Raw genomic sequence first — 26,749 nt, 5'->3', positions numbered from 1 at the left:
TCTTGAGTTTCAAATCAGATTTTGTTTATACAGGTGCGCCTAGTCAAATCCGACGGTGAAGTTTGGCAGGGTTGGGGGGAAATGTGTACACAGTCTAAAATGTTTGTGGCTATTTGCCAGTAAGAATGCAATTCAATAACCCAATGGAAAATGCGCCTTTTTCTATAGAAAAAATGAGTCTGAAAAGGACCAACTGCAACAGTACTGACCTTGTTCTTCTCAACTGCCTATCTCTGTTGCGGCACATGGCTCTACCCATTCTGCTCCGGCACTAGCTACTAGCCTACTACCTAGCTAGCCCAAGCATGTCTCAGAAAAAAAAGGCTAGCCCAACCATGCATCTTGTTAATGCAAAGGAATCCTGAAATCACTTTCATGTTATCAGGGATACATTTTGAGCATTAATGGTGCCAGATATCGGTTTAGGATTTCACAAACCTGCTAGTAGATTTGAATTTTAACACTTTCATTTAGAAAGTAATTCTTAACTCTTTGTGCAAGATAAATCCCGTACTTTCAATATCTTTCTTATATATGATGAGCCTAATGGCTAATGGAGAAGTCCTAATCAATAATCCATCATGGCCAAATTAAAACATAATTTCTTCAAGTCAATTAACTTGAGCCTCTACGTGTGGGCTTCCTTTTTTCATTTATCGATCAGATAAAAATCCCAGCTTTAGCACACATCCCTTTACAAATTGTGTGTTTCCAATTATTAATCTCCCTGAGTCAAAAAAAAATATTAATCTCCCCAGTTGAGAGACTGAAAAAAAAAATTAGTTCTCTTCAGTTAACTGAAAATTTTTCAATTCGCGTGCAAAAAGTATTTAGCTAGCTATAGCTCTCGATTATAGTTCAAGGTCTCAACTGTCAACAAATATATAACTAAATGTTCTTCTCCACGTATAATGATATCTCAGTTCAAATTTCCGTAAACCTCAGGGATAAAAACTTGTGAGTTTTCAAGATAGTGAAAAATTTGGATTAAACTAAAGGTTTGATAATTTATATTGAAATAGATCCTATATACGTAGTTTGAATTTCAAAAAGAATATAAGGAATTTACACAACTGCCTTGTCCAACCCCTACTTAATCAAATTTCTCTCTTGTTTGTAAGGATCACCTATACATTTACATTTATGTAGCCAATCATGTGCAGAGAGTACAATTTGCTAACAAAACACATCCACAAGAGAGTAAATTGCCTCTGGTCTCCTAGACTTATTTTTTTTATTTTTTCACTTAGCTTGTATATTTACAATTCAATTTCAGCTTCCAATGTCTTGAATTAATGTGCTCGATTTTGACACCGATACCAACCTTCTTTTGAAAATGATGGGGAAATTTTCGCCCAAAAAATGCGCGTGCACCAATGCGTGCACAACTTCTTTAGATCGATTTTGGACCCCTTTCGTTTTAACTCAATCAAGCCGTTGCCATTTTAAACAAATCCTGATAGCGTGTCGTTTTCATGATATGCACTTTCTATTGTATATCTTGGTCGTGGATTCATGATGGAACTAAAATGAGGAAGGAACAGATAGATCAACAACTAGCTCATACATGAACAGAATAACTAACCTTCACAAGATGGAATAGACCCCATATCTAACACACCATTGTGATGCCTCACCTAACACTAAATCCTTAGTTTGTGCCTTTTCACATGTGAACTTTGTACCCTTTCATGAACAGGAACAGACTAACGTTCACAAGCTGCCCCACACCTTGGTCACAAGACTATCTACCTTCTTTTCATATGTGCAAGTGTGTGTACATGTACATTATTTGTGATAGGGTTGATGCTACCTTATTACCATATATATGTACAAGCAGGTAGCAACCAATGAGTTTAATGGGATCAATCAGCTATACATGAAAAACAGACACTGGGACCAAGGAAAGCCCTTTCTTCCTCAGCTCGTTGTTGTCATACGCACCATCTTCTTTGATTGTCGTGTCTGTTGTTGCATTTGCTCCATTTACATCGCCACCAGTTGTATTCTTCTATAAATTCAGGATAACGTACACCAAAGTGAGATTTAGCTTTTTTTTTCTTAAATGCTGCTCTTTTATGTGACTTGAAGGTCAAACTGTACCAAAGCAATGATCAATCTTGTTCAGAAAAAAATATGACAATTAAAGCTCATCATTGTGGAAGTTGCATTCTGATAAAGGACAACTATTATCAGATATTATACTGCGAAAGAGTTAAGAAAATGAGCTTGCAGAGCCGAAGAAAAAGAGTTCTGATAGACATATTAGAACTTTTTTTTTTGAAAGGAATAGACATATTAGAACTGACATCACCTTAGAATGTGAAACCTCATCACAAGAATTCCCTTTCCTCTGGTGGTTGGCATCAGAGTCCCTCAACTCGATCAACTGAATCATAAATAGAAATAGAATTTACTTACACGAGCCAACTAAATCAAATCTCCCAAATCAAAACATAATCTAATTTTAAGAGGTGCCATGCAAAACAAACAAACAAAATTCTACAGTAGCATAACCTTGTAATTAAGCTCTAACCTTAGGGCTACTGATAGGAGATGTGGCAGTATCTTCCAATGACTCATCATACATGATCTTCTTCTTCCTCCTCCAACCCTCCTTGAGGCTCAACCTTCTCGACACCACCGACGGCTCGACGAGCGCCGGCAGCCATGTGAAGGCTCCTAATCCACAATCACCACTGTGATCCGATGAAGAACGGCATCGTCCAACATCGTCGTCAGTTGAGAGAGCACCAGCAGCAAGGCTCGCCTCCCCTTTCTTTCGCTGCTGCATCTCCATGAAGTAGTCGATGTACGACGTCCAGCCGCTCTCCTCGGAGGCGGCGGCGCTGCCGTCGCCGGAAGAGAAGAAGTGGTTGGCCGTGGAAGAGAGGTCTTCGCCTGAGTTCTCCATTGGGAAGAAGGTGCAGGTAGGTTGTGAGGCCTTGAGGGGGTCAGGTGTTGCTGTCTCTTTATATACACAAAGCCAGCGGTATTGAATGGCCATGTGACTTGTGCGTCGGAGGAGAAGGGGGTTTATAGTAATTTGTGTTGGAGAGAATTGGCTGAACGAACCTCTTCTAATAATCAGTACAAGTATTAAGTATAGAACATATTTTTTTCAAGGAATTTATGAAATTTGTTTTTGAAGAGTTCAGCGCATAATAAAACAAGTTTGGCAATCCTTTGTGTTTCATATTTGTCTCAAGAACTTTAGTACCAACTTGTTTATTTATTTTTTCGCAATGGATGGCATTGGTTTTTCTGAAAAATAAATTGCATGGCATGGTCGTCTAAGACTCGCAATTCAAGATGAATGATTCGTACACATAACCCTTGTAACCTGCGGGCTGCGATTATATTGATCATAAATGAACTCTGGTTAGCCAGAGTAATGATTGATGTTACGGTGACTGCCTACTACTGGGCTGTATATATCCAACAGTTATGTATACCCACGGTTATTCTTCCAGCCTGCAATCATTTCAATAATGTAATATAGTATCATGATTTGTTTAAAAAGGTCACAGTAATCCTTTCTCATGACATGCTTATACAACTGTTAATGGGAAAAAGTCTACACTACCACGCGAGCAACCATCTTTGTCTATTTGACCCATGAACAAAATTTAGCCCAATTGACTTTCTCATCGTATACCAGTTTTTAAATTTTAAATTTTGTGATATAACGGAGGAGGATATACTATATATGTTTAAAAAATACTTTAGGATTTATTTATCATTTTTTTGAAAGATTATTTTATCATTGTTTCATGCACTTTTGTATATATGTATCTACTATTAGAGAATTTTTACAATAATTGAAAAAAAGAGCCGTCCATCTGACAGAATCGTATAGTGGTCAAGGTAGGAAGTAGCTAGACAAAAGTATCCGGTGGTATAAAAATGTGAGATCAAGTATAAAAAAGTAGAACAATCATTGGTTTTTAATTTAATTTTTGTAAATACCTTCCACTAGAAAAATTTAAAGGTAAAAGTACCTAAAAATACCATTGATACTTTACAATCATTGTAACAAAACTCCTAGGATTAATTTAGACTTATGTGTACCCAACCTATCAAAATTATCATGCAGAATCCTAATATATTTTACTAGCCAGTTATTGTGTCCTGTGACCCTAAAAAATCCAGGGGACTACAAATTGAGCCATGCTTTTGTTAATGTGACTAATTGGACAAAAACAAATGGATTGCTAGGGGTAGTAAATAGACCTTATTATAATGATTTGAATTACCCAGCGCCAAGAAAATGAACCTCAAATTCTAAAATGTAAGTAGATAAAAAACTAGCTAAGGCCAATCTCAATGAGAGGGTCATGGGAGTGTCATGGGCATTAAATTTATTGATGTGGCAGAAGAGAGAGAAGGGAGAGTGTCATGGGATGTGAGGAGTGTCATCACCATGACACTCCTCCGTCTCGGTTATCTAGTTTACAGTCTAGGTAACCGTGCGATGACACTCCTCACTGAGACTGGTCTAATAACCAGGTTCAACCCCTCCCTTAACGGTCGAAATGACAAGCTTCTACTTAAATTCTCGGAGGGGATGTCTCTCTCCTCCTTCGATCATATTTTTTTTACAAATGCAGGAGCTCTACCGCTCAATTAAGATGAAAGAATATAATGTACAAGAAGGTTAAAGTCGGGATGCCAAAAGACACCCGATGGGCTAACCACCCCACGCGAGGCTGAGTACAACACGACACACCACGATGGGTGATGATCGTTGCCAAGCATGACCGCCAAGCAGACAACAGTTCCAACTTCTCATGGTGGGACACCCCTAAAACACCCCCGATAGGTCCGAAGCTAATGGTCGGCACTGGTCATCATTGCCAAGCTCAACGAAGAGCAGCTCTGACTTCCAATCGCGAACCCTCACCCTGCTTTGTAGCCATGACCAAAATCTGAATGCGACATCTTCAGGAAGGGAGTGACGCCAATGGCTGTCGTCGCTAGTTTTCATCCATGTAAGACATGCTAGAGAGGAAACACAACGCCCCCAATAGGAAAACAGAATCCAAAAACGTCGCCATCGCCGAAGCTTTCGCCCAGACATCGGATCACGAAGCCAGAACCCCAACCAGATCTTCATTCACCGCCGTCGTTGTCGATCACATTTTTAATAAATGACAATTAGAATACGATAACCTAACAACCATATCAGGTAGGCAAATTAGTTGCCAGGTCACACCGTTACCAGAAAACCAATCAACTAGACGGTGTAGAATGCAGTGCACCTACTACTATAGCTAGATATATAATCAGAAAACAAATAAAATACGTGCCATCAGAAAGGTACACACAGGTCGCTAACATAGCTAGACGTGCCGTGTGCCATGTCTGCCCTAGACAGGCAAGCAAAGGAGAGACGCCTGGGGCGCTCCTTCAACTTTGTGAGCTGAATCGGCCTGGGGACAAGAAGGGATGGCCATTGACGTCTGAGAACGACGCACGACGGCAGCTTCGTCCTCCTCCTGGATGACTCGAGCACCGGCGCCCCGGCCGGCCGGCGATCAGATCACACGCGCGCGCTGCTGGGCTTCCTCTGCACCTGCTGCGTCACATCACATCGCGCGTGCGTCTGTACAAGAAGAGGCAGCCGTGCGTGTATTGTGACAAATCATTCAGTCATGGAGGATTGCTTAGTTTGTGTGGCAACTTACAGATACTATTTCCACTTTGTGTGTTCTTAACTTCTTCAATCGGATTATCGAATGTAAAGTTAATTAGGACATCGACATGGTTTTTACTTTGTCGAGTATTATGTATAGAAAAATATAGTATATGGCTCGCAAAAATTAGTATAATACTAGAAAGGATTATATATTATGAAAATATTTTTCACATTATCAATTTATAAAAAAAATGTATACTCATAGTGAAAGGAAAAAGTTTAACTTAGGACCGACTTATATTTACAATACAAGGAAGTAGCTAGTTAATATTAGATATATTTTTCCTGATGCATCCATTGCACTTTTGGCACCACACCTTTTTTTTTACACAGCATGCCTTTCTTGTGACAGCGGTTTATTGGGTAATTTATTTTAAGTATCTCCAGAATGACTCGTAAAATTATTACTACCTCCTTTCAAAATTCAAGGCATGGTTTGACTCGGTGTGGTATTTAAGATTACTCTTTGATCAGTCTTATCTCTAATGCTACATTGCTCATGATCAAATATTTAACATAATCCGATGGTATATCAAATTTTATATGTATAACAGCTACAAATATTTAACTTATATAACACCTACAAATATTTAGCTTACTGTCATGTTGGCTACAGATTTAAAAGCTTGAATCTTTGATACGCATGCACGGCTTACAAAAAAGAGGTGGTGGCAAAAATTCACTTGGCAAAAACAGGATTTTGCCAACTCTCCAAAAGTTTTGCCAAGTGAAAAAACCAGTCATCTCCAATCGTTTGGCAAAATTCATTTGGCAAACTAAAGAAAACTTGCATCAGGAACCTGGGACAGAAACAAAATTGTTTTTCCACCCTTTCTGCCTTGGTGCGCTAGCGGATGCGCGCAGCGGCGGCGAGCGCATATATACGCTCGCCGGGGAAGAATTTGCCAACTCTACCAAATTTGCCAACCGGGATGCCAAACGATTGGAGACTACTGTTTAGAGTTTTTGGCAAAATTCTAGGATGCCTAGTCCTTTTGCCAAACGATTGGAGTTGCTTATATGGACACAATTGTACGTTTCAGTTCTCTTTTTCTTTGGGCTAGGCCGCACCTAGTTCCAGAGAATAGGCCCGCCTCCAGACCAAAAAAATGGGGCCAGTCTGTCACAACAAAGATTGGAACATAGGACTAGAGGTGTGTGCAAAATCAGAGAGTTCCGAGTGTGAAGCATGGTTTGACCTTTCCTGTACTCAGATGGAGTATTGACGCTGTGAAATGGCTCTGCTGACCAGAACAGTATGCTGCGGGGGGGGGGGGGGGGGGGGGGGGGGGTCAGTCTCCAGCAGACCAGCACAGCTCAGGCTCCTCATCCCATGCTGCAGAGAGCTTATCAACACTGTTTGGACCAGAAGCCCAGCCAGGCAATAATGTAAATGGACACATCAAGAATGAGATGAAAACAACTCGCCTTCTAGTCCGCTGAAGGTGTAATAGTAAATTTTATAGATTTACATATATCTTTACAATATCAAAAAAATACACTCTAAAAACCTTTTTTTAGGAACTACACATTCATTTTTTTCTCTCCAACGTTTCTTTAATTTAGAAACTACACTCTCAGTATGTTTTAAGGGGTTGGTCCACTCGATAGAATCAGCTCAAACAATATATGAGAGGAGACCAACATTAAAAAGAAAATCTCAACAGAAAGCTCTTCTCTGCTTGTGTTATGATTTTCTCTTCTTTCTTTCCTCCCTTATTGATCCCTGCACGAATCTTTAAAAAAAACAAAATTGATCCTTGCACGCATAGTCGATAGATCAGTACCCTTGCTAAAATTCTAAACCTTCAGGAAGCAGATTTGTTTACAAAAATACAACAAGAGGCGCATGATTCATTTCTCTTTTTCTTAGAAAAAATGTCTGCTACAGTGTCCCGTCGACCCGTCCCATGCTGCATGACACCTTGTCAATACTAGTATACTACTTGTCACAGCCCGAAAAAAAAAGAGAAAAGAAAATAAAAATCCCTGCCGGGCCCACCTGTCAGTCTCCCCTCTCCCTCTCCTCTATGTTTTCTCCCGCGCGCCGTGGCACGCGTCGTCGCCGGCGTCCATCCTCGGCTTCCGCGCCACGTGCCGCTCATCGTCGCGTGCCGTGCCGCCCTTCACTCCTTTCCTCGCCCCTCTCCTTATCCGCGTCGAGCCCGGCCCGTTCCCCGCCTCAAACCCTAGCCCTCTCGACCATTGCCGCCGCCGCCGAGCTCCCTCCCCGCCGCCGATTCACCCACTCCGGTGAGCATCGTCTTGATTCCTCGCGGGGGAAGCTTCTCCTCCCCCTCCTCCACCGATTTCGCCTCTGACCTGGCCTCCTCCCTCGCCGTGTAGCGCCGCAGCCGCTCACCTCGGTCCGCCGCCGCCTAGCGCCGTCGTGCCGCTCCTCCGCCGCCGCTCCTCGCCCGCGCCGCCACTGGTGAGCCGCGCCGCCACCTCCGCATCGCCGTGCGCACCCCTCCTTTCCCGCTCTGGCCCCGCCCCGTTGCGCCGCTTCGCGCCGCCGCCGCTCGCCGTCGCCGCGCACGCGCGTGCGCGCGCGCCGCGCAACGCACGCGACGCCGTGGCCGCGCCCACGCCGCGGTCAAGGCCGGCCTCGGCGCCTCGCCTTGACCCGGCTGGGTGGCCCGCTGGCCCGTGGGCCCCGCCTGTCGGCGCCTGGGCTGGCCGGCTGGGGGTGCACCTAGCGATTTAGCTAGGGTTTTATTAGGTTTAGTTTTTCAGCAAACTTGCAAAATCCATAGAAAATCATGTATAGCTCCAAAAATTGTGAAACTTGTTTTGTTGGATTCCTCTAGCTGAGATCTACTTAGGAAAAATATTGTTGTGCATGTTACTTTGTTGTAGATTTATCTATAGATTTATCTTACAAAAGTGAGTTTATTGCTTAGTTATTTGTGTGCTGCTGGAAAAATGCCAAACCAAATTTTGTTAGACTCCTTGTGAGGTGTAGTTTTCAGTGGTGCTACTTGTTCACATGATTCCTTGCTGGTTATCAAAGTTTTAGCTTGTTTTCCTATACTTTGTATGAAAATGGTTTATTCTAGAACTTTTTACTGGAAAGTGATAAAATGGCAAAACCAGTTTTGTTAGCCTTGTGTTGCTGCCTAGTATCTAAGATGATTTTCTTGGATTTGTTTAGTTGAGTTTGCATTCCTTTTCTGTTTTACTTTGTTTAGAGTGGCTGAGAGCTGTTATATTTATGATTTCTTATAGGAAAATGCTTTTACTGCACAACCAATTTTCATGAGTGCTTTGCATTGTCCTCTGCATGCTCCATTTATTTCATAATTTATGCTTGTTGTTTAGTGCATTTCTTAATTTCGTGCATCGCATTCATGCATTTTAGTGACCGAATCGTCGGAGAACGAACCCGTGGAACCTGCCGAGTCCGTGGAGCCTGAACCCGGAGTCCCGTTCGTGGTCGAGTCTGAAGTTAACCCAGGCAAGCAGCTAAGCATGATTCATTGCTCCTATTTAATCTGAGTTAGTTAGTTACCTCACCGGGTAATGTTGCGTGATTTATATAGTATGTATGTATTGCACTTTTGTACCTGCTTCCATGCATTACCTTTCCTTGATTTGTTATCCTTGTTCTTGGCACTAGTTAGTTAGTTAATAACTTAACTTGACTAGATGCTTAGCCCTGCTTAGAGTACTCCTATTGCTCGCTAGACAGGAACAGTTTGGAGGATCACACTTACCGATAATCCTTGATCGCACTGTTTCGGTTGGGTTGTTAAGAGGTTGGTAGTATCGAGGTTTGAGCAGAATGGTAGGGCCTAGTGAATGGAGTCACATGGGCATAGTCTGCTTGGATCGTTTAAGGACCGTTCGTGGATGACGTCGGCTTTGAGCACATTTTCGTGCTACCACATATCCAATATAATGGAACGGATAAGCCAATTACCTTCCTTGACTTGGTCATTGATGTACAGTCCTAGATACGTGGCCAAGGGCTATGCAGAGAGGCTTAGAGGTGTCCCCGGGTGGACCTGCGAGTAGGAAAGTTTAGAGATGTCCCCGGTGGAAACTAAGTCTCTACGCGTAAGCTAGGTGTGAAGATTTCAATGATTGAGCCATGTTGGGAACGGTTGATGCGAGTACCCTCTTATCCAACTTTAGCGGGTTGGGTGAGTCGCATGGTCCTTGCGTCGTGTGGGTAAAGTAGTACACCCTTGCAAGGTTATAATCAATTCGAATTGCCGCGCTCTCGGTTATGAGCAAGCTCTTTGTCCGTTGAACTCTTCGTAGAAAGTTTCGGTTATGTTGGAAATGGTTGATGGCACCTCTGTGCCTCATTAGTTTGTATGCTCTTAATTTACTAAAATGGTTTAAGGGTTTGGGCAACATTAATCAATTCTGATAGGTGAAAGTATATAGAGCTAATGCTTATGCAATAATTACTTAACCTTAAAGCTTTTACTAGAGCCATTGCATGATCCTTGTGTATGTAATCGCGTAAGTCTTGCGAGTACCTTTCGTACTCAGGTTGCTTTCTAAACCTAGTTGCAGGTGAGCCCGAAGTGGTGTTCGGCCATTTCTACCCGCTGATCCAAACGCGGGGGAAGAATAGGTCGTGGTGGCTGTAGTGGTGTCCTTGAGCAGGGCATCATTACTTTAGTAAGTACTTATCGTATCTGAGCTTCGTGAGAGTATGTAATGCAATAAACTTTATATTTCTGTTTAATATGACTTTCGTGAGCCCAAGGCTTGTAAGAGAAGTTTGAAACCCACCTATGTTGAACTTGTAATATTAAGCTGTGAACTCTGTTTGTATAAAACTGCTCTTAGTGGTTTATTTGGCAATGTATTCGATTGTAAACGGTATGTGCATATGCTGAATCCTGGGCGTATGTTGGAGCACATACCGGGACTACCGGATTTGATATTATTTTGGATGAATGACGTGTCGGTTATTCGTGTCTCTAGATGTGGGATAACACGTGGCACGCGCTCTGGCAAGCACGTGTTAACTCTCATCTGGATGATAATGACCGGCGGTTCGTTTAAAATAGTATCAAATTGGGCGGTTCTCACACTACTGATCAGAACAGCAGCCCAAAGAGCCAAGGCACATATATATGGGTAATGAAACGAAACACTACCTTAATTTTTGCTAAAGAAAATAATGGTAAGTCAATAGAATTATGCTTGTCAAGGTAAAGAATACATTCACAACCAACTGTGATGAACCATGAGTAACTGCATTTTTTATCCTGGAATGATTTTTTTAAAAGGTCACTTTTAAACAGTCTCGCAGTAGGACCCACCACAAGAATGTATATCAGCTCCAACTATATATTAGAGCACACTAAATATACAAATTATCTCGATGTTGACACAAGTTCAACTTTCTCTGGAATCATGGCTTTTACTATTGTCTTGTTCCTCAATCCCCACATGTGTAGTTAAACTTGTAGAATTTTTTTATAAAAGAAATGATGGGATCAGGGAGTGTACTGCATATGTACATGCACGTACCGTGCAGCTCGAAGTTGAAGTAGTTTATCCGCAAAAAGGGGTACCATGGTTTGAAACTAAACAGGTAATCATGCTGGTTTGAAAAATTTTGAGAACTAAACGGGGCCTTATCCGCAAAAAGGGGGAACTAAACGTTCAAAGTTCAATTTTGAAAAGTTGAAGTTCCATGGTTTGCATTCAGTCAGAAGAGTCCATGGCAGTTTCCTTTGTTATTCTCTACTCTATAAATAGTTGTCAAATTTAGAGGCACCAAATATACATGGTGACAAAATTGAATATCACCTGCATATCTCGAGTGTGATCATTGAACACATAACACAGCTCATAGTGATCATTGATTTCTTGACCAAGAGAGAGATGAGAAAATATTTGGTGCAAACCATCTTCTCGGTGGAAATATGAAAACCTGTTAAAAATTGTATCTGCAAGTATTCACGAAAGTTAAAATAATGCACATCCATAGTGCATGCATTGGTATACTTTGTGACAAAAGTTAGGATGGAAACTAAATATAAAAAGTTAAATGGAAATAACATATTTAATGTATACATGCACGTGGAATTTCACATTTTCATATAAATTTTTACAAAACGTTTGCATCCCTACTTTTATGACAAAGTACATCTAATGATGTATTGTGATGTGCATCGTTTCAAATTTTTTGAATACTTGCAAATATGATTTTTTGAAGGGGTTTTCACGTTCTACCGAGAAGGTGGTTGCACCAAATGTTTTATTGAGATGTTATGTCACATATATATTTATAGGATTACGTTTTGTATGCTATATGAATGTGATCAGGTTAAAACTTTAGCTGCAACAATTTATACTAGAGATGTCAACGGGTACGAAATATCCGCGTACCCGTGGATACCAAACCCGACGGGTGCAGATACGGGTCTGAGTTTGTGCCCGCTGGTACGGGCGCGGGTACAACTCTAAATCCAACGGGTATCTTCAAATGGGTTTGAAAAATTGATATCCAAATCCGCAAACCCGCAAACAATGACTCTTGTGATGTATTATGTATGAGACTAGTTTATTTATTTGCTAAGATTTATTTTCTTTCTCAAATAAATGGCGTTGATGTGTTGCTTATTAGATTATAATTTATTAATGCTGAGATATAGAGGTGCATATTATTATTTACATGCTATTAAAATGTGCTCGTGTGCTTGATTTTCTAAAACTTGCGGGTATGCGGCGGATAGCGGGTACAGGTTTCGTTTCCTACCCGTTGTGGGTCGCGGGCGCGGATTTTAGCATGCGGGTACAGTTTATGAAGTTGATATCCACACGGATTTTACCTGTTGCCATCTTTAATTTATACTCCCTCCATTCAATTTTGATAGCTATATTTCAAAAACTCAAATGTTCATAAATGATAGCTATATTTGCTATTGGCATGGGATGTGGCAATAAATAGCACTAGTAACGAGGAGTTTCCAGTTAAAACATTGGAGGACCAATAAAAAAGTCCGTGTTGCATTTATTATATGATAAGTAAGGTTATTTTCCTTGGTCATTGTGTCAAGGTGAAATATAGCTATCAAAAGTGAATGGAGGGAGTACTAAATGTTGGTGCTCTATAGACTCTGAAAGCAAATACTAGCGCAGTATCACTATTGCTCATGATATACATCTTGCTAGTCGAAAGAGAGTCTAAGTTACCTCCAACAAGTTATTTTCTACTCAGTAGATTGTAGTCCAATTTAGATCTACCAAATATGCATGGAGACAAAACTAATGACCACCACAGCATATTTGAAGCCAAAATGAAAGGAACAATAAACCTCATGAGCATAGATTTCTCGACTAAAAGATATATAGAATATGTTTATAGGATGTTATTTGTATACTAGTATCTGGATGTCCATCAGATTGAAATTGTAGCTTAACTTTTAATAAGTGTTGATGTTGAAGCTTTATTGGTAAGCGTGGTATCATTATTGTCCATGATTTGTATCTGTTGAAATTTATAGGCGTGACCCATTTAATTTTATTTGTAATTAAAGAATTAAAAGCTCACTCATAAATGCTAGAGAATCAAGTACTTAATCTCGTATGGGTATTTGAGGAGGATCTCAACCGACTTAAGTGGTGGACCTTGTGTACACCTCTTGTGAAAGTTGGTGAGAGGAGATTGGCGAGCCACGTGCGCACGCTCGCTCGTCTCGCTGAAACCGGTGCATTTGCGCGGTTACTCCTGCTTAGAAGACCTCCCCCTTCTCCCTCAATTGCTCGCACGATACTGGCGAGAACAGACCAAGATCATGCCTGCTCGGGATAGCGGGCAAATCAGGTTTTGGTCATCTGCACTACATTATTGACTTAGTTCGGCTACATCAAACAGTCCTAACCGACACAATGTCCAGTCATTGAAACGGCGCAACCAGTGCCTCCAGCACTGGTCCCGGCTCCGGGTACATTTTAAACCATCTCTGGTTTATTATTTTGATTGTGTTTATTAGTGAGATTAACATGAACACAAGCACATATTTGCTACACAAGATAATTAATTTATGTCATGAAATTAGTAATAATATTTGGAATTAAAATGTGCCAAAAATTGCCTAGTTTTCTAACAGTATCTAGTCAAAAAGAGCCTAAATCACCTGGCTCTGATGAGGTAGTTATTTTCTACTCAATAAATACTAGTCAAATTTTGAGCTACCAAGTATGGACGGAGAGAAAATTAACAATTGACAAGCACATCACAAGAGAGCTCTCTGCTAAGACAACTAATAATCCAGATTTCTCTGCTAAGATATATATGGCATATATTTGTAGGATGTTTTGAATGTTGTATGAATGCGATCAGGTTGTAACCTTTAGTTGTTACTATTTACTGTGTTGGTATTGAACCTCAATCCTTGATTTGCATCTAGTCAAAAGAGAGTCCAATTGGGTTGCCTCTGATGAGTTGTTTTCTCAATAAATAGTGGACAAATTTAGATCTACCAATATACCTGGGGAAAGATTAATAATGGTAAGCATATCTCAAGAGTATACCAAAATGGACACATACAGCTCATAGAACATAGATTTCTCGACTAATATATATATATATATATATATATATATATATATATATAGGATGTTGTTTTGTATGCTATATGAATGTGAAATTTCTAATGGTATTTTTTCATTAATTAATAAAATGCTGCCAGTAGAACTAGCCTTGCCCGATATACATTTATAAACAAAATCCAAATAAAAACTTTACCCTCTAATGAAAATTGAGAAATTCATATAAATGCGAGATATACTCTCTCCGTTCGAAATTATTTGTCGTTTTAGTTTTTCTAGGTGCATAGATTTCGCTATGCACCTAGATATCTATGTATCTAGAAAAATCAAGATGACTAATAATTTAGGACGAAGAGTAGATTATTTGAACAAATTTAGGACGAAGAGTAGATTATTTGAACAATCTCCCGCTAATTAATTAAAAAAACTGCAACAACTAAGACCGTCATGTAGTTTGATTCCATTAAACGGTCATGTAGTTGCAAGAAACACGCTCCGAGTTGCGTATGTTCTAAAATTGTATTGGCCTCCGCTAAATCTATCATGCATTATTATCCTTCAGTTCTTAACCTGCCAGTTTTTTTCCATTAATATCGGCGTTACAGGAACACAATGTGCAGGTGTCAACGTCCAACTTGGGATCGACCATTCGAGTATCTGGTACAACCAGATTTTAACACATCAGATGCCACCTGGGATAATACGTTACATGTGTCGATCGGAAATGGGTGCCAAAGTAAAAAAAAGAAGACATGTACTAGTATGAATATGCGAACGTATCAGATTTTTTTTGTCTTGATGAAAAAAAGACGCACCTACTGCTTGTGTTTTTACAACGCCCATGGCATACTTGCCCCTGCATGGAGGAGAGAGAGAGGAGATGGAGCCCAGTTCAGTTTTATACGAGCATCCGCAATGATAATAGCTAGTATTAACTATTTAGTTTGTTGATGTAGAAATAAGAGAGAAAACAAAAGACTAATTTATACTATTGGACACACATGCTCTTCTCACATATTCTTGAAATACGTGAAATAGATCAGTATTTGCTAGTCGCTAGTGACTATTCTCTCCTACTTTTTTTTTGTTGCCACATCAAATTTAGCTAGCTAAATAGCTAATCATTGCAGACGGCCTACTAGTATCATTCACTATAGCTATAGCTAGTACTCCCTCCGTTCTCTATTGATAGTCCTATTTCACCTTGACACAATGACCAAGGAAAAGCAACCTTGCTTATCATGTAATTAATGTAACACAAAACCTTTTGCTAGTCCTCCAATGTTTTTGCTAGAAACTCCTTGTTACTGGTGCTATTTATTGTCATGGTCCTTATCAAAAGCAAATAGGACTATAAGACTATCATAAGAGAATGGAGGGAGTAAACTTCTTCGACCGGTCATCACTCCCAAGCCGAGCATCCCGCTCGCGTCGCCCCCGCGCGGCGACCGAGCGGGCTCCCTAACCCTAGCTGCCGCCGCGTCCCGCCCCTCCAGCCGCGCCGCCACCGGAGCGGTCCGCCGGCAACCTACGCGGCAGCGGTGAAGGCGGCGGCGGGCTCCTCTTCCCCTCCCTCCAGCGGCTTTGGCGGGCGCGGCCGTCCAGGTGGCCGGAGTTCCTCTCACCGGCGGCTTTGGCGGTGGCGGCAGGTCGGGCTCCCAGATCCGGTGCCGCTCTGGCCGGATCTGGGGCTTGCGCGGCTGGGGCGTGCGGCAGTGCGTGGCGGGGGCAGCGGTCGTCGCTCGTGACGAAGGTGGTGGCCGTGGCCGGTGCGGATGGCCCTAGCGGCAGCGGCGGTCGGCGTGGTGGCGGCGACGGCGGCTGATGTGGGGGCGCTCAGGGATGGTGCCGACCGGCGGTGGCTTTGGCTGGTGCGTGGTGCCGGCGACGGCCGTGGCCAGGGACTCCCTGGTTGCTGCCTGACCTGAGCCGTGGTGGCTTGGAGATGGTGGGCTGGCGGTGTTCGGCGCACGAGCAACGGGTGCTTCGACAAGGTGGTGGGTGCTCCTCTTCTTTCCCTCGACAAAGACGCTGGTCTAGCACCGCATAGGTGGTGGGGTCGGGGGCTGCAGGTGCTTGTTGGTGGTGTCGTGGTGGTGCCTCGAGCGGTGCTGAGCTTCTCCCGACTGAGGTGTTGTGGTTGCGGTGGGGAGCGGGCTACTGTTTTGGTCGAGAGTGTGCGGTAGGCATGGTGTGGTTCCGGGCGAAAGCCTTCACTGTTCGGTGACAGTGGTGACGGCGTTCTTCGGGCGTCGTTTCCCCCGCTGAGGGCATCATTGAGGGCTACCATGTTCTTACAGCGCGGGGGTCTCAGTGTGAAAACATGGTCCTCTCTGGACGTGCGGTGTCAGCGCCATTGGTGTCGTGTCCTTCTTGGAGGCGCCGCATCTAGAGACCCGTCTCGGCCTGTGGCAGTAGTGGTGGTCGGCTGGTGGTGTTGCCTGTGCGTTGTGGCGGTGGTGGTGCATTTGGTCCGTGTTGGCAGGGAGGTGTGGAGGGCCCATGGGGGTGTAGCCTCGGGTTGGCACGTTTGGTGCAGTGGTGATCTCGGTGATAGCTGGGCGGAGGTGTTGCTTTCTTTGTAGTTTCAGATATCTAAGTCCTTGGCAGAGGAGTGTGAGGCGGTGGGTGAGGCGAGGCCCCCACGCAGAGTGGCCAGGATCGGTGGTTTCATTGGTGCTACGACGGGAGTTTTCTGCCGAAGCAACGTCTGCGCAGGGAGGTCGACGACCTTGTGTGGGCAGCTTGTTGGTGATAGTTCATGGTGGAGTTCAGGTGGCCACTTGTGCTCGCAGCGGGTTGCGGCTTTGGCTGTGACACAGCGTTGGTGACGACGGCGCGGGTTGCGGCGGTTTGTTTGGCTCCTCCCAGAATGTGGTGGTGTAGTGTCTTGTTGTGTGCGTTGTTCGCGTGTATTTGTTTGTGTGTGGTGGCGTTCGCTTCGGCGTGTAATGTACAATTGCTTTCTCTTTTTAAATGATGCGACAGCGCTCATGCCTTTAATTTAAAAAAAAGAGAGAAAATGGAGGGAGTACACAAGATGGTATACTCTAGATGCTCATAGATATACGTACAAGCGTTCCTCGCAAAAGAAAAAACGTACAAGCGTCAACCCACGGTAGACGGTACATCTACCCATGGACGACGCTCACTCCGGCCCATTCTCTCTCCTCATACTTTCTCTCTCTAGCAGTGAGAGAGAGAGGCAGCAGGCTGCTGCTGTGTGTCATGCAATACCTCCACGCCGACATTGAATGCCATTGCACCATCTCGCTCCCTTCCGCAATAACTCCGGTATTCAATACGGCACCTCCCACCCTTCCCCTCCCCACCGCCACCACTTCGTCTTCCTCCTCCAATCCCCCCATCTCCATCGCCGCCGTCCCTTTCTCCCTCCCTCCTCGCTGGCTAGTTCCCCCGACGTCCTCGTCTCTCACTAGACTCGATCTCTCACAGTTTTATCGGCGAGCTCGGGGTCGATCAATCGGCTCGCGCGTGTGTGAAGAAGGAGAAGAAGAAGATCGGATCGGAGCTAGCCAGCGAGGTGCCGACTGCCGACCTGGTTGCAGAGGCGTAGATCCAAGCTCGGAGACGGTCGGTGGAGCGAGCGAGGAATGGGCCGGGCAGGCGCGCTCATGGTGAGGTTATAGCTAGGGTTCGTGGTCGGAGGAGAGTATAGCGAGCTATATATGCCCGGCGGGATGATGATCCCGGCCGGCCGGAACATGCCGGCGGCGGGCAGGATCGGCGGCCTCGCCAGCTACGCCGCCTCCCTCGGCCAGGTAACACGGCAATCCTCGTCACCTGGCTCGCGCCATCATCCCAACAACCTCTCTGTATGCAAACTCTTGCTCCGTATCTGTGCTTCTATTCATGTTTTATTTTTCATCCATGAATCTGTGCTCTCATCAATGTCAAGATTTCTTAAACCCCACTTCTCTTTCTCTAGTAATAGTAGGAGAAATTGAGTGGTTTATGCCCATCCTTAAAATGAATTCATCTATGCGGCGTATTTATTTATAGAAATGAAAGGGAAGACGGGCATTTAAGTAGGAGTTGATTAAATGCCAAAAGCGCGGGCCTCGTATCGTATCTCCAGGATTAATCTGCTGCATTGCTTACTGCGCTTCCATTATACTCAATTACTCATCATCACTCACCAGAGATTGAGAAATGCATGGTTGGTGCAGCGCTTCTGTTGCATATATATATACCAGCTGTATACTTGAATATACATGTTCAAGTTGGGGCATCCTTTATTTCTCAATCAAGCGTAAGGAGCCGTGCTACTCTTATGGATTTAATCGCTCCTTCTTGACAACTTAATCAGTACTTTCTGGAATTTATTGCTCCCCCAGTGCGTACTGAAACTTCCTACTGTCTTTACAAGTCAGTACAGATGCTGGCATCTTAAAACCTTGCACGTTTTGCTCCAACAAGTAAATGCATGCGCTCCTGTTTTTATTTCTACCTAAGGTAGTAGTACAAGAGTCCTTGGTCTTGCAAATGTACTGCAGTACTTGCTGTTTGTCTACCTTCTTCTGAAACAATGATATACCTTCAGAAAATTTTGTTTCAAAAAAATGTAGAGGTAGCAGTTGAAGAAGAGTGATGTAAGATCAAGCCGAAGAACCACCAGCATGTTTTTCTTTTTCAATTCATGTTGGGTTTAAGTTATGTCGGTTAATTGTGCTTGAGATGAAACTGCAGCTGAAATTGTAATGTGTAATGCAGAATATGATGGATGGACAGCATCAGCTCGCGGTGATGCAACAGCACCAGCAGCAGCATCAGAACCATGGCCAGCAGCAGCAGGCGGCCACAACCGGGAGTGACGCGCCCGACCCACACCACAATGAGTTGCTGATGGAGAGCAAGTCCGGCAGCGACAACATGGAGGGCGGCATAGGATCGGGCTCTGGCGGGGAGGAGCTGCAGGAGGAGGATCTCAGCCTTCAGAGGCCCCGCAAGAAGCGCTACCACCGCCACACCCAGCACCAGATCCAGGAGCTGGAAGCGTAAGTCCATCACTCCATCTGATCTCAAATTCTCAATGGAGTAGCTTGTGATACATGTACACATGCGCTTTCCTTTCTCATCAGTATTTGACATTATGGATGATGCAGGTTCTTCAAGGAGTTCCCTCACCCTGATGATAAGCAGAGGAAGGAGCTGAGCCGGGAGCTGGGCCTGGAGCCTCTCCAAGTTAAGTTCTGGTTCCAGAACAAGCGCACCCAGATGAAGGTATGCTGACACAGCAGTATTTCTCATCAGTATCTTTTCATTGCGCTGCATGCTATATGTTGCTTCGTGCTAATGGAATGGCATTGGCGTTGCAATGATGGGTGGTGCAGACGCAGCAGGAGCGGCAGGAGAACACGCAGCTGCGGGCAGAGAATGAGAAGTTGCGCGCTGAGAACGCGCGATACAAGGATGCACTCACCAATGCTGCCTGCCCCAACTGTGGCGGACCAGCCACCGCCGTCATCGGGGAGATGTCCTTCGACGAGCACCATCTTCGCATTGAGAACATGCGCCTCCGCGATGAGATTGACCGCATTTCCGCCATTGCTGCCAAGTATGTCGGCAAGCCTGCTGCCAGCATGTTGCCCAACTCATCCAACATCTCCTCAGTTGCGGCACAGTACCCGCCGCCGCTCTCCACCCACCACCTCATCACCGGAGCAGGGGACATGTTTGGCAGCCTCCACCATCATGGAGCTGCGGCAGGATTTGACAAGCCGCTGGTGATCGAGCTCGCCGTGGCTGCAATGGAGGAGCTGGTGCGCATGGCCCAGCTCGGCGAGCCGCTCTGGGTCCCTGCCCTCGTTGATGGTGCTGCCCCTGAAACTCTCAATGAGGAGGAGTACGCTCGTGGATTCCCCAGGGGTGTTGGCCCCAAATCCCCAGAGCTCCGCTCGGAGGCCTCACGGGAGACTGTCGTTGTCATCATGAACCACGTCAACCTGGTTGAGATGCTCATGGACGTGGTAAGCAACTAGCTAGTAAAAGTTGGCATTCTAATTTCCTTCTAACTTCACATCAGTATACAATTTGAGAGTGCTAATCAATCCATCCATGGTGTGCAGAACCAGTGGTCGACGCTGTTCTCAAGCATCGTGTCGCGAGCTGCCACACTTGAGGTGCTCTCCACCGGGGTCGCCGGTAACTACAATGGCGCGCTGCAGCTGGTAGTGTGAAAAGTTCTAATTTTGTTCATCTCAATTTGATCACATTGATTGTTTCTTGTTACTAATACAGACGATCAATGGATGCAGATGACAGCGGAGTTCCAGATGCCGTCGCCGCTGGTGCCGACCCGTGAGAGCCAGTTTGTGCGCTACTGCAAGCAGCACCCAGACGGCGGCTGGGCAGTGGTGGATGTGTCCCTCGACGGCCTGCGCGCAGGTGGGGCAGCGGGCGCGCGCGGGCGGCGCCGCCCCTCAGGCTGCCTGATCCAGGAGATGCCGAACGGCTACTCCCGCGTAACGTGGGTAGAGCACGCGGAGGCGGATGACGCGATGGTGCACGAACTGTACCGCCCGCTGGTGAGCTCCGGGCTGGCGTTTGGCGCGCGACGGTGGGCAGCGGCGCTGGAGCGACAGTGCGAGCGCCTCGCCAGCGCCATGGCCAGCGGTGTCCCCGCGGTGCCCGCGGCCGGTGACGCGGGCGTGGTGACCTCGGCAGAGGGGCGCCGGAGCATGCTCCGGCTGGCGGAGCGGATGGTGGCGAGCTTCTGCGGCGGCGTGACGGCGTCAACGACGCACCAGTGGACGACGCTGTCTGGGAGTGGCCCTGAGGACGTCCGCGTGATGACGCGCAAGAGCGTGGACGACCCCGGCCGCCCGCCCGGCATCATCCTCAACGCCGCCACCTCCTTCTGGCTCCCCGTGCCGCCCGCGCGCGTCTTCAGCTTCCTCCGCGACGACGCCACCCGCAGCGAGTGGGACATCCTGTCCAACGGTGGCGACGTGCAGGAGATGGCCCACATCGCCAACGGCCGCGACCAGGGCAACGCCGTCTCTCTCCTCCGTGTCAACGTACGTCGATCCAGATCACCTGCCGTAGTACCAGTAAGCTAATAGTTCCTCTTCCCTGCTCATCATCTGATCTGACGAGGCAATTGGTGCTGCCATGGCCATGGATGTTTTGAACGCAGAACGCCAACTCGAACCAGAGCAACATGCTGATCCTGCAGGAGTGCTGCACGGACGCGACGGGCTCCTACGTGATCTACGCGCCCGTGGACGTGGTGGCCATGAACGTGGTGCTCAATGGCGGGGACCCGGACTACGTGGCGCTGCTGCCATCCGGGTTCGCCATCCTGCCAGACGGGCCCGGCGCCGGCGCCACCGGTGGCGGGTCGCTCCTCACCGTGGCGTTCCAGATCCTGGTGGACTCTGTCCCCACCGCCAAGCTCTCCCTGGGCTCTGTCGCCACCGTGAACAGCCTCATCGCCTGCACCGTCGAGCGCATCAAGGCCGCCCTCGCCGCCGACACCGCCGGCGGCGGCCGGTGATCACCACCCCTATGGTTAGCACCCGTTCTTCTTCCTCGCCTGAATGCCTGACCGAATGAAGTTCGAACCAAAATCTTTTATTTACTGATGATGAATTCCGCTTGACCGAATAAAGTTCGAACCAAAATCTTTTATTTACTGATGATGAATTCCGCTTGGAATTCGGTGGGTGCAGGGGATGAACAAATCTGGAGACGGATGAAGAGCGGGTCGAACCAAAATCAAATCAGATGGAATCGAGATAAATTTGGGAGGATCCGGCAATGCGGGGAGTCAAGAACGCACCGCGTGCTCTCCTTGCAAGGTGTTGCCCTTCTGATTCAGAGGTAGTAGGCGAGGGGCGCAACACCTTGCAAGGGGGTTGGTTCGGGCATTGACTCTCTTCCTCGATCGACCTGCCACTCTTTTCTCCAGGGGTTGTAGTACAAGTTCATCAGCTTAGCAGCTAGCTAGACCATGCAAGCATAGCTTTTAGTTTGGATTAGTTCTTCCGTTGTAATGTGTCTGTACCTGCTGTGTTCTCTTCTCTGCGTGCATGGAGGTTGATTCTACTTGAGTTTGGATATTGCAGAAGTTTGAACAGGTTAATTGGACTCTCTTTCTTTTTTGCAACATTCGTTCCTTTTGACCTACGAAAGTTTGCAGACAGCGTGAGGGCTCAACCGCTGAAAAAGGTACTGCAAGTGCGTGGTCGCACCAGAACAAGCCAACTTGTTCAGTTCGGCAGGCTCGACACCAGAACCGCACGAGGAAGACGACCCAGCTGAAAGATCATGAAAATTTTTCAGACAGCAGAAGGGATCAACCACTGATCGAAAAGATGTCGACAGCCAGATTGCGGCTAAGCGCGGCAACTGGTTCGGTAAACCAAGTCCAAATCGATCACCTTTTGAGTCTTACCTACCCAGCCGCAACAGGACGACGAATCAACAGGAATGGACATCACAAAGCGACGGCTTCAGGCATCAACCACTGAAAACATATCGAGATCAGTCAAGATTGCAGTCAAGCGCAGAAACCGGTTCAGCAAACAAAGCCCAATTAGATCACCTTACCAACTCAGAAGCAACGAATCAACTGCAAACAGCGTCACAAAGACAGATCTTCTCAAATCTCAACCATCAGAGTTACTAACAGACACGAGCAATCTTCGCAGCAGCGGAGGGCTTAGGAGAAAGCTTGGCATTTATTTATTCAGTTATCCACGTCAACATCATTCTGATACAAGACAACAAACAAACAAACAGGACAACAACAAAAAACAAAGGCGCTACCAGCTAATACAATACAAGCTTCCAGGTATTATTGGGTAATTTATCCGAATGAACAACGCTAAATTATCATCGGACCCTTCACAACTCTGACATGGAAAAGTCTTCGTTCAGCCTTCCTCTTTGGTGCTTAGACTTCGAGGTACTTGCTGGCGGTGTGCACATCCTTGTCTCCTCGTCCGCTGCAGCTCACCACCACCCTCACGCCGTCGGGCAGGGTCGGGCAGAGCTTCTCAAGGTAGGCGAGGGCGTGGGAGGTCTCCAGGGCGGGGATGATGCCCTCCAGACGAGAGACGCGCTTGAAAGCTGCATGTGAATGCCATCATGGGATCAGATACTCAACATAGCATTCAGGGCAGAAAATTGTAGGTACACTACTGAAAAGATGTGATTCGTTGGCTTCTCAAGGTAGCCCATGAATCACATCTTGCTGATTCTACATATTTAAAATACTGCACATGTGATGCCTTCACTGATTAAAATTTTCCAGCAATTTGAAGCACTCCACATGGGGTGCCACCACTAGGATTTTCAAAATAATAATTTGAGGCCCAAATGGACAAACAGCGATTGTACTGATGTTAGTAGACAGTTGACACCCCTAGTAACTTTTATTATTGCTACTCGCTCCGTCCCCAAAAAGACTGTTCGGTTAGAAAATCTCAAGATAGAATAGTAAGATCGTAAAATGTACTTGATACCCCTATTAAGTATCCTTAATTTGCATTGCAAGCTGAGATGTCGGATGGATTACCAAGTCCATAACTAAATGCATGCATCGGTTAACTCAAGTACAACAGGAGTAAATGTTAGAGTGTTCTGCGTCAGACTTTTGGGCTTCGATTTAGTTGTTTGACCTGGCTGGCTCGGGGCACGAGAACAGGCTGCTCGGACTTCGTGAATTGGAGATTTTTATAATGGTCTGAATGCTGGGTGAATAGTCTTTGTGGGACAAATTTTAGAGGCTAAACGAACAGGCTTTTTGGGATGAAATACTTATGTAGACCAGGATCTTGCTCCATTTACATCAGGAAAACTCAAAATGTACATGCCGTTAATCAGGTTGTTCAAAGTTCACACCATCAACCTGATGCTATCAGCATTCAGTACGTAGATTGGACATCATCTAGACAAAATTGGTGGACATTACAAAAGATGCTAAGGTATAGAGAGATAAACATACCATCCAGTGCCTCCTGATCTGTCACACTGTCATACTCAGCACGTCCAATATCCTTCAAGAAACTGTGCTCAGGTCCAACACCAGGGTAGTCCAGCCTATGATTCAAAAAATGGATACTTAGCTTGCATTGTGTAACACAAAAGTCCAGTGAATGTTTGTAAACATGAATCAAACTTACCCTGCACTGATGGAGTGGGGTTCAATAACTTGTCCATCATCATCCTGCAGCAAATAGCTCATTGAGCCATGGAGAACTCCAACTTCACCCTTTGTCAAAGTTGCTGCATGCTTGTCAGTGTCAACACCATGACCAGCCGCTTCCACTCCTATCAGTCTCACATCTTGATCATCAACAAACTCATGGAAGAGGCCCATAGCATTGGATCCACCACCAACACAGGCAACCAACACATCAGGTTTGCCACCCCACTTGTCCATGGCCTGCCTCCGGGTCTCCTGGCCAATAACCTTATGGAACTCCCTCACCATCATTGGGTACGGGTGCGGACCAGCAACCGAGCCCAAGATGTAGTGTGTGGTCTCCACATTAGTGACCCAGTCGCGGATAGCCTGCGAAGTCGCATCCTTCAGGGTTGCTGTCCCAGAATGCACTGCCCTGACCTGTTATTCAGCAAAAAGGAAGCAACAAATTGATGAGGAAAGTGTGCCCATATCTAACAACAAATACTGCAAAAGGCAAAGATGATGATGCTACTCATAGAGGATGCTTTTCTTAATATAAGTACTACTGTTGCAGGTCCACACTTAATCTAAGAAAGATGGATGTTTTCACCATACCTCTGCACCAAGAAGCTTCATCCTGAAAACATTGAGCGCCTGCCTCTCCATATCTTGGGCGCCCATGTAGATGATGCACTGCAGCCCAAAACGGGCGCACACCGTGGCAGTGGCAACACCATGCTGACCAGCACCGGTCTCGGCAATGATGCGCTGCTTCCCAAGCCGCTTGGCGAGCAAGGCCTGAGCCACGGCATTGTTGATCTTGTGGGCACCGGTGTGGTTCAGATCCTCCCTCTTGAGGTAGATGAGCGGACCTGTGCCATCAGGGCGCTTGTAGTGCTCGGTCAGGCGCTCCGCGAAGTACAGGGGGCTCTCACGGCCGACATAGTCCTTGAGGATGCCGTCCAGCTCTTTCTGCAAAGTATGAGAACAGGGTCAGACATATATATCTTGAATGCTGTCCATAAATGTAGAATGGTATAATGGCAGCCATTCCTCGTGACTGAAGGATCACAGGATATGGTAATAATGCTATAAATATTGACAGATTATATGCCTTCTTCAATTAAACAGGAAGATTTATGGTTATGGTTTGATTTTGTAAATCCTCTTGGTGTAGGTCCCTGCCCCTGATCAGAAACAGTGGAACGCTAGCTTCTTCAGTATGCTCCTACACGGGCTTGGGTGGTAGAAGGGGACCACACACAGGAAACGAAGCAATCGGCGAATCAAACTCACTCAGGGGGCAATTTTATTTGTTTTGCGGCATCCCCTAAGTACAGTGAATCACACACACATAGGGAACCATCAGGTGAAACAACCCCCATCGATCGAACGAGGGTGCCCAAATCGCTCAACTCCTCCCAACGAGTAAAAGTGGATCTCCGAGCACCAACGACTAGGGAATCCCGCGAATCGGAAGTTCGACAGAGAGAGGAGTCGGAGAAGGAGGAGGCGGGCGGCGTCACCTGGAACTCGTCGTCGGTGGCGAGCGCGTGGAACGCGGCCTCGAGCTCGGTGAGCGCGTGCATCAGCGTCTCGGGCACGTACTTGCCCCCGAACTTGCCGAACCGCCCCATGGCGTCGGGCCTGGCCATCCCCGCGACCGCCGCGCCGTTCCCAAGCCCCGCGGCCGCGGGGGCGGCCTCCAGGGCCGCCGCCTTCGCCGGCTGCATTGCGGCCGCAGCCACCGCGCCCCTCCTCCCCGGGCCGGCGGGCGCCGCCACTCTCAGCACCGCGGGCGCGGGGGCGGCGGAGCGGGGCGGGGCGATGGCGCTGGCGCGGCTAGGGCTCCCGATTGCGGCGGCCATGGGTGCGGCGGGGAGGATAGAGAGAGGCCGAGGCGGGTGTGGGTGGTGGGGGGAGCGGGTACCCGAGCGGCGGGTATATATCGTGGTAGCCTTTGGAATTTCGCGAGGGGGTAGGTGGGTCCAGGGCGGCCCGGGTGGACCAGGCGCACGGTCGGTCCACGGGCTCGCGGAGCGCCCCGCCCGCCCCCTCGGTGGCTCCGCGGGCGGTGCTGGTGGGCCGGGTGCAGGGAGGATGGGGCGGAGTTGACTGGATCGCGCGCGGGCCCACCGGATCGGGAGCTCGGAAGGGGTGGTGCCGTGGTGGGGGGGGACTCCTCTGGTGAGGCGGCGGGTGGAGCGTGACGACGGGGGAAAAAAATACAGGAAGGCACGTGCGAGGCCAGCCGCTCGTTTCTTTTGCTTCGCCGAGGGGTCTCTGCGGCTGGTGGGCGTCCACATCGGCCGGGCTGTCCCCCGCTCGCCGGCGTCAGCGGATCGGGACGGCGAGGTCGACGCCGGCGG

The 26,749-nt window shown here is 46.6% G+C and overlaps 3 protein-coding genes across 4 annotated transcripts; 1 reads left to right on the top strand and 2 right to left on the bottom strand.

Moving 5' to 3' along the window:
* Window positions 1–1,530: 1,530 nt before the first annotated feature.
* LOC120677653 (vascular-related unknown protein 1-like) lies at window positions 1,531–2,985 on the bottom strand. Of its 2 annotated transcripts, none has more exons than XM_039958825.1 (3): window positions 2,537–2,985; window positions 2,315–2,389; window positions 1,531–2,097 (listed from the first exon to the last, which is right to left on the bottom strand). In XM_039958825.1, the coding sequence occupies exons 1-3, from the start codon at window positions 2,912–2,914 to the stop codon at window positions 2,077–2,079; spliced, it is 474 nt and encodes a 157-aa protein (XP_039814759.1). In that variant the 5' UTR covers window positions 2,915–2,985; the 3' UTR covers window positions 1,531–2,076. The 2 variants fall into 2 exon arrangements, with proteins under 2 accessions (XP_039814759.1, XP_039814758.1); XM_039958824.1 differs by having other exon boundaries at window positions 1,531–2,011; window positions 2,537–2,969.
* A 14,561-nt stretch (window positions 2,986–17,546) lies between these two features.
* Window positions 17,547–22,355, top strand: LOC120677651 (homeobox-leucine zipper protein ROC7-like). Its single transcript, XM_039958822.1, has 8 exons — window positions 17,547–18,006; window positions 18,959–19,242; window positions 19,351–19,468; window positions 19,579–20,214; window positions 20,314–20,415; window positions 20,503–21,264; window positions 21,384–21,757; window positions 21,919–22,355. The coding sequence occupies exons 1-7, from the start codon at window positions 17,914–17,916 to the stop codon at window positions 21,741–21,743; spliced, it is 2,355 nt and encodes a 784-aa protein (XP_039814756.1). The 5' UTR covers window positions 17,547–17,913; the 3' UTR covers window positions 21,744–21,757; window positions 21,919–22,355.
* A 555-nt stretch (window positions 22,356–22,910) lies between these two features.
* LOC120677652 (tryptophan synthase beta chain 1) lies at window positions 22,911–26,305 on the bottom strand. Its single transcript, XM_039958823.1, has 5 exons — window positions 25,907–26,305; window positions 24,996–25,352; window positions 24,376–24,818; window positions 24,198–24,292; window positions 22,911–23,320 (listed from the first exon to the last, which is right to left on the bottom strand). The coding sequence occupies exons 1-5, from the start codon at window positions 26,246–26,248 to the stop codon at window positions 23,145–23,147; spliced, it is 1,413 nt and encodes a 470-aa protein (XP_039814757.1). The 5' UTR covers window positions 26,249–26,305; the 3' UTR covers window positions 22,911–23,144.
* Window positions 26,306–26,749: the final 444 nt, after the last annotated feature.

Source organism: Panicum virgatum, chromosome 6N, assembly GCF_016808335.1.
Source record: "Panicum virgatum strain AP13 chromosome 6N, P.virgatum_v5, whole genome shotgun sequence".
In the NCBI taxonomy this organism is placed as follows: Eukaryota; Viridiplantae; Streptophyta; class Magnoliopsida; order Poales; family Poaceae; genus Panicum; species Panicum virgatum.
Note: the sequence above shows the minus strand (reverse complement) of the source record. Positions and strands in the feature narration are given on the sequence as shown.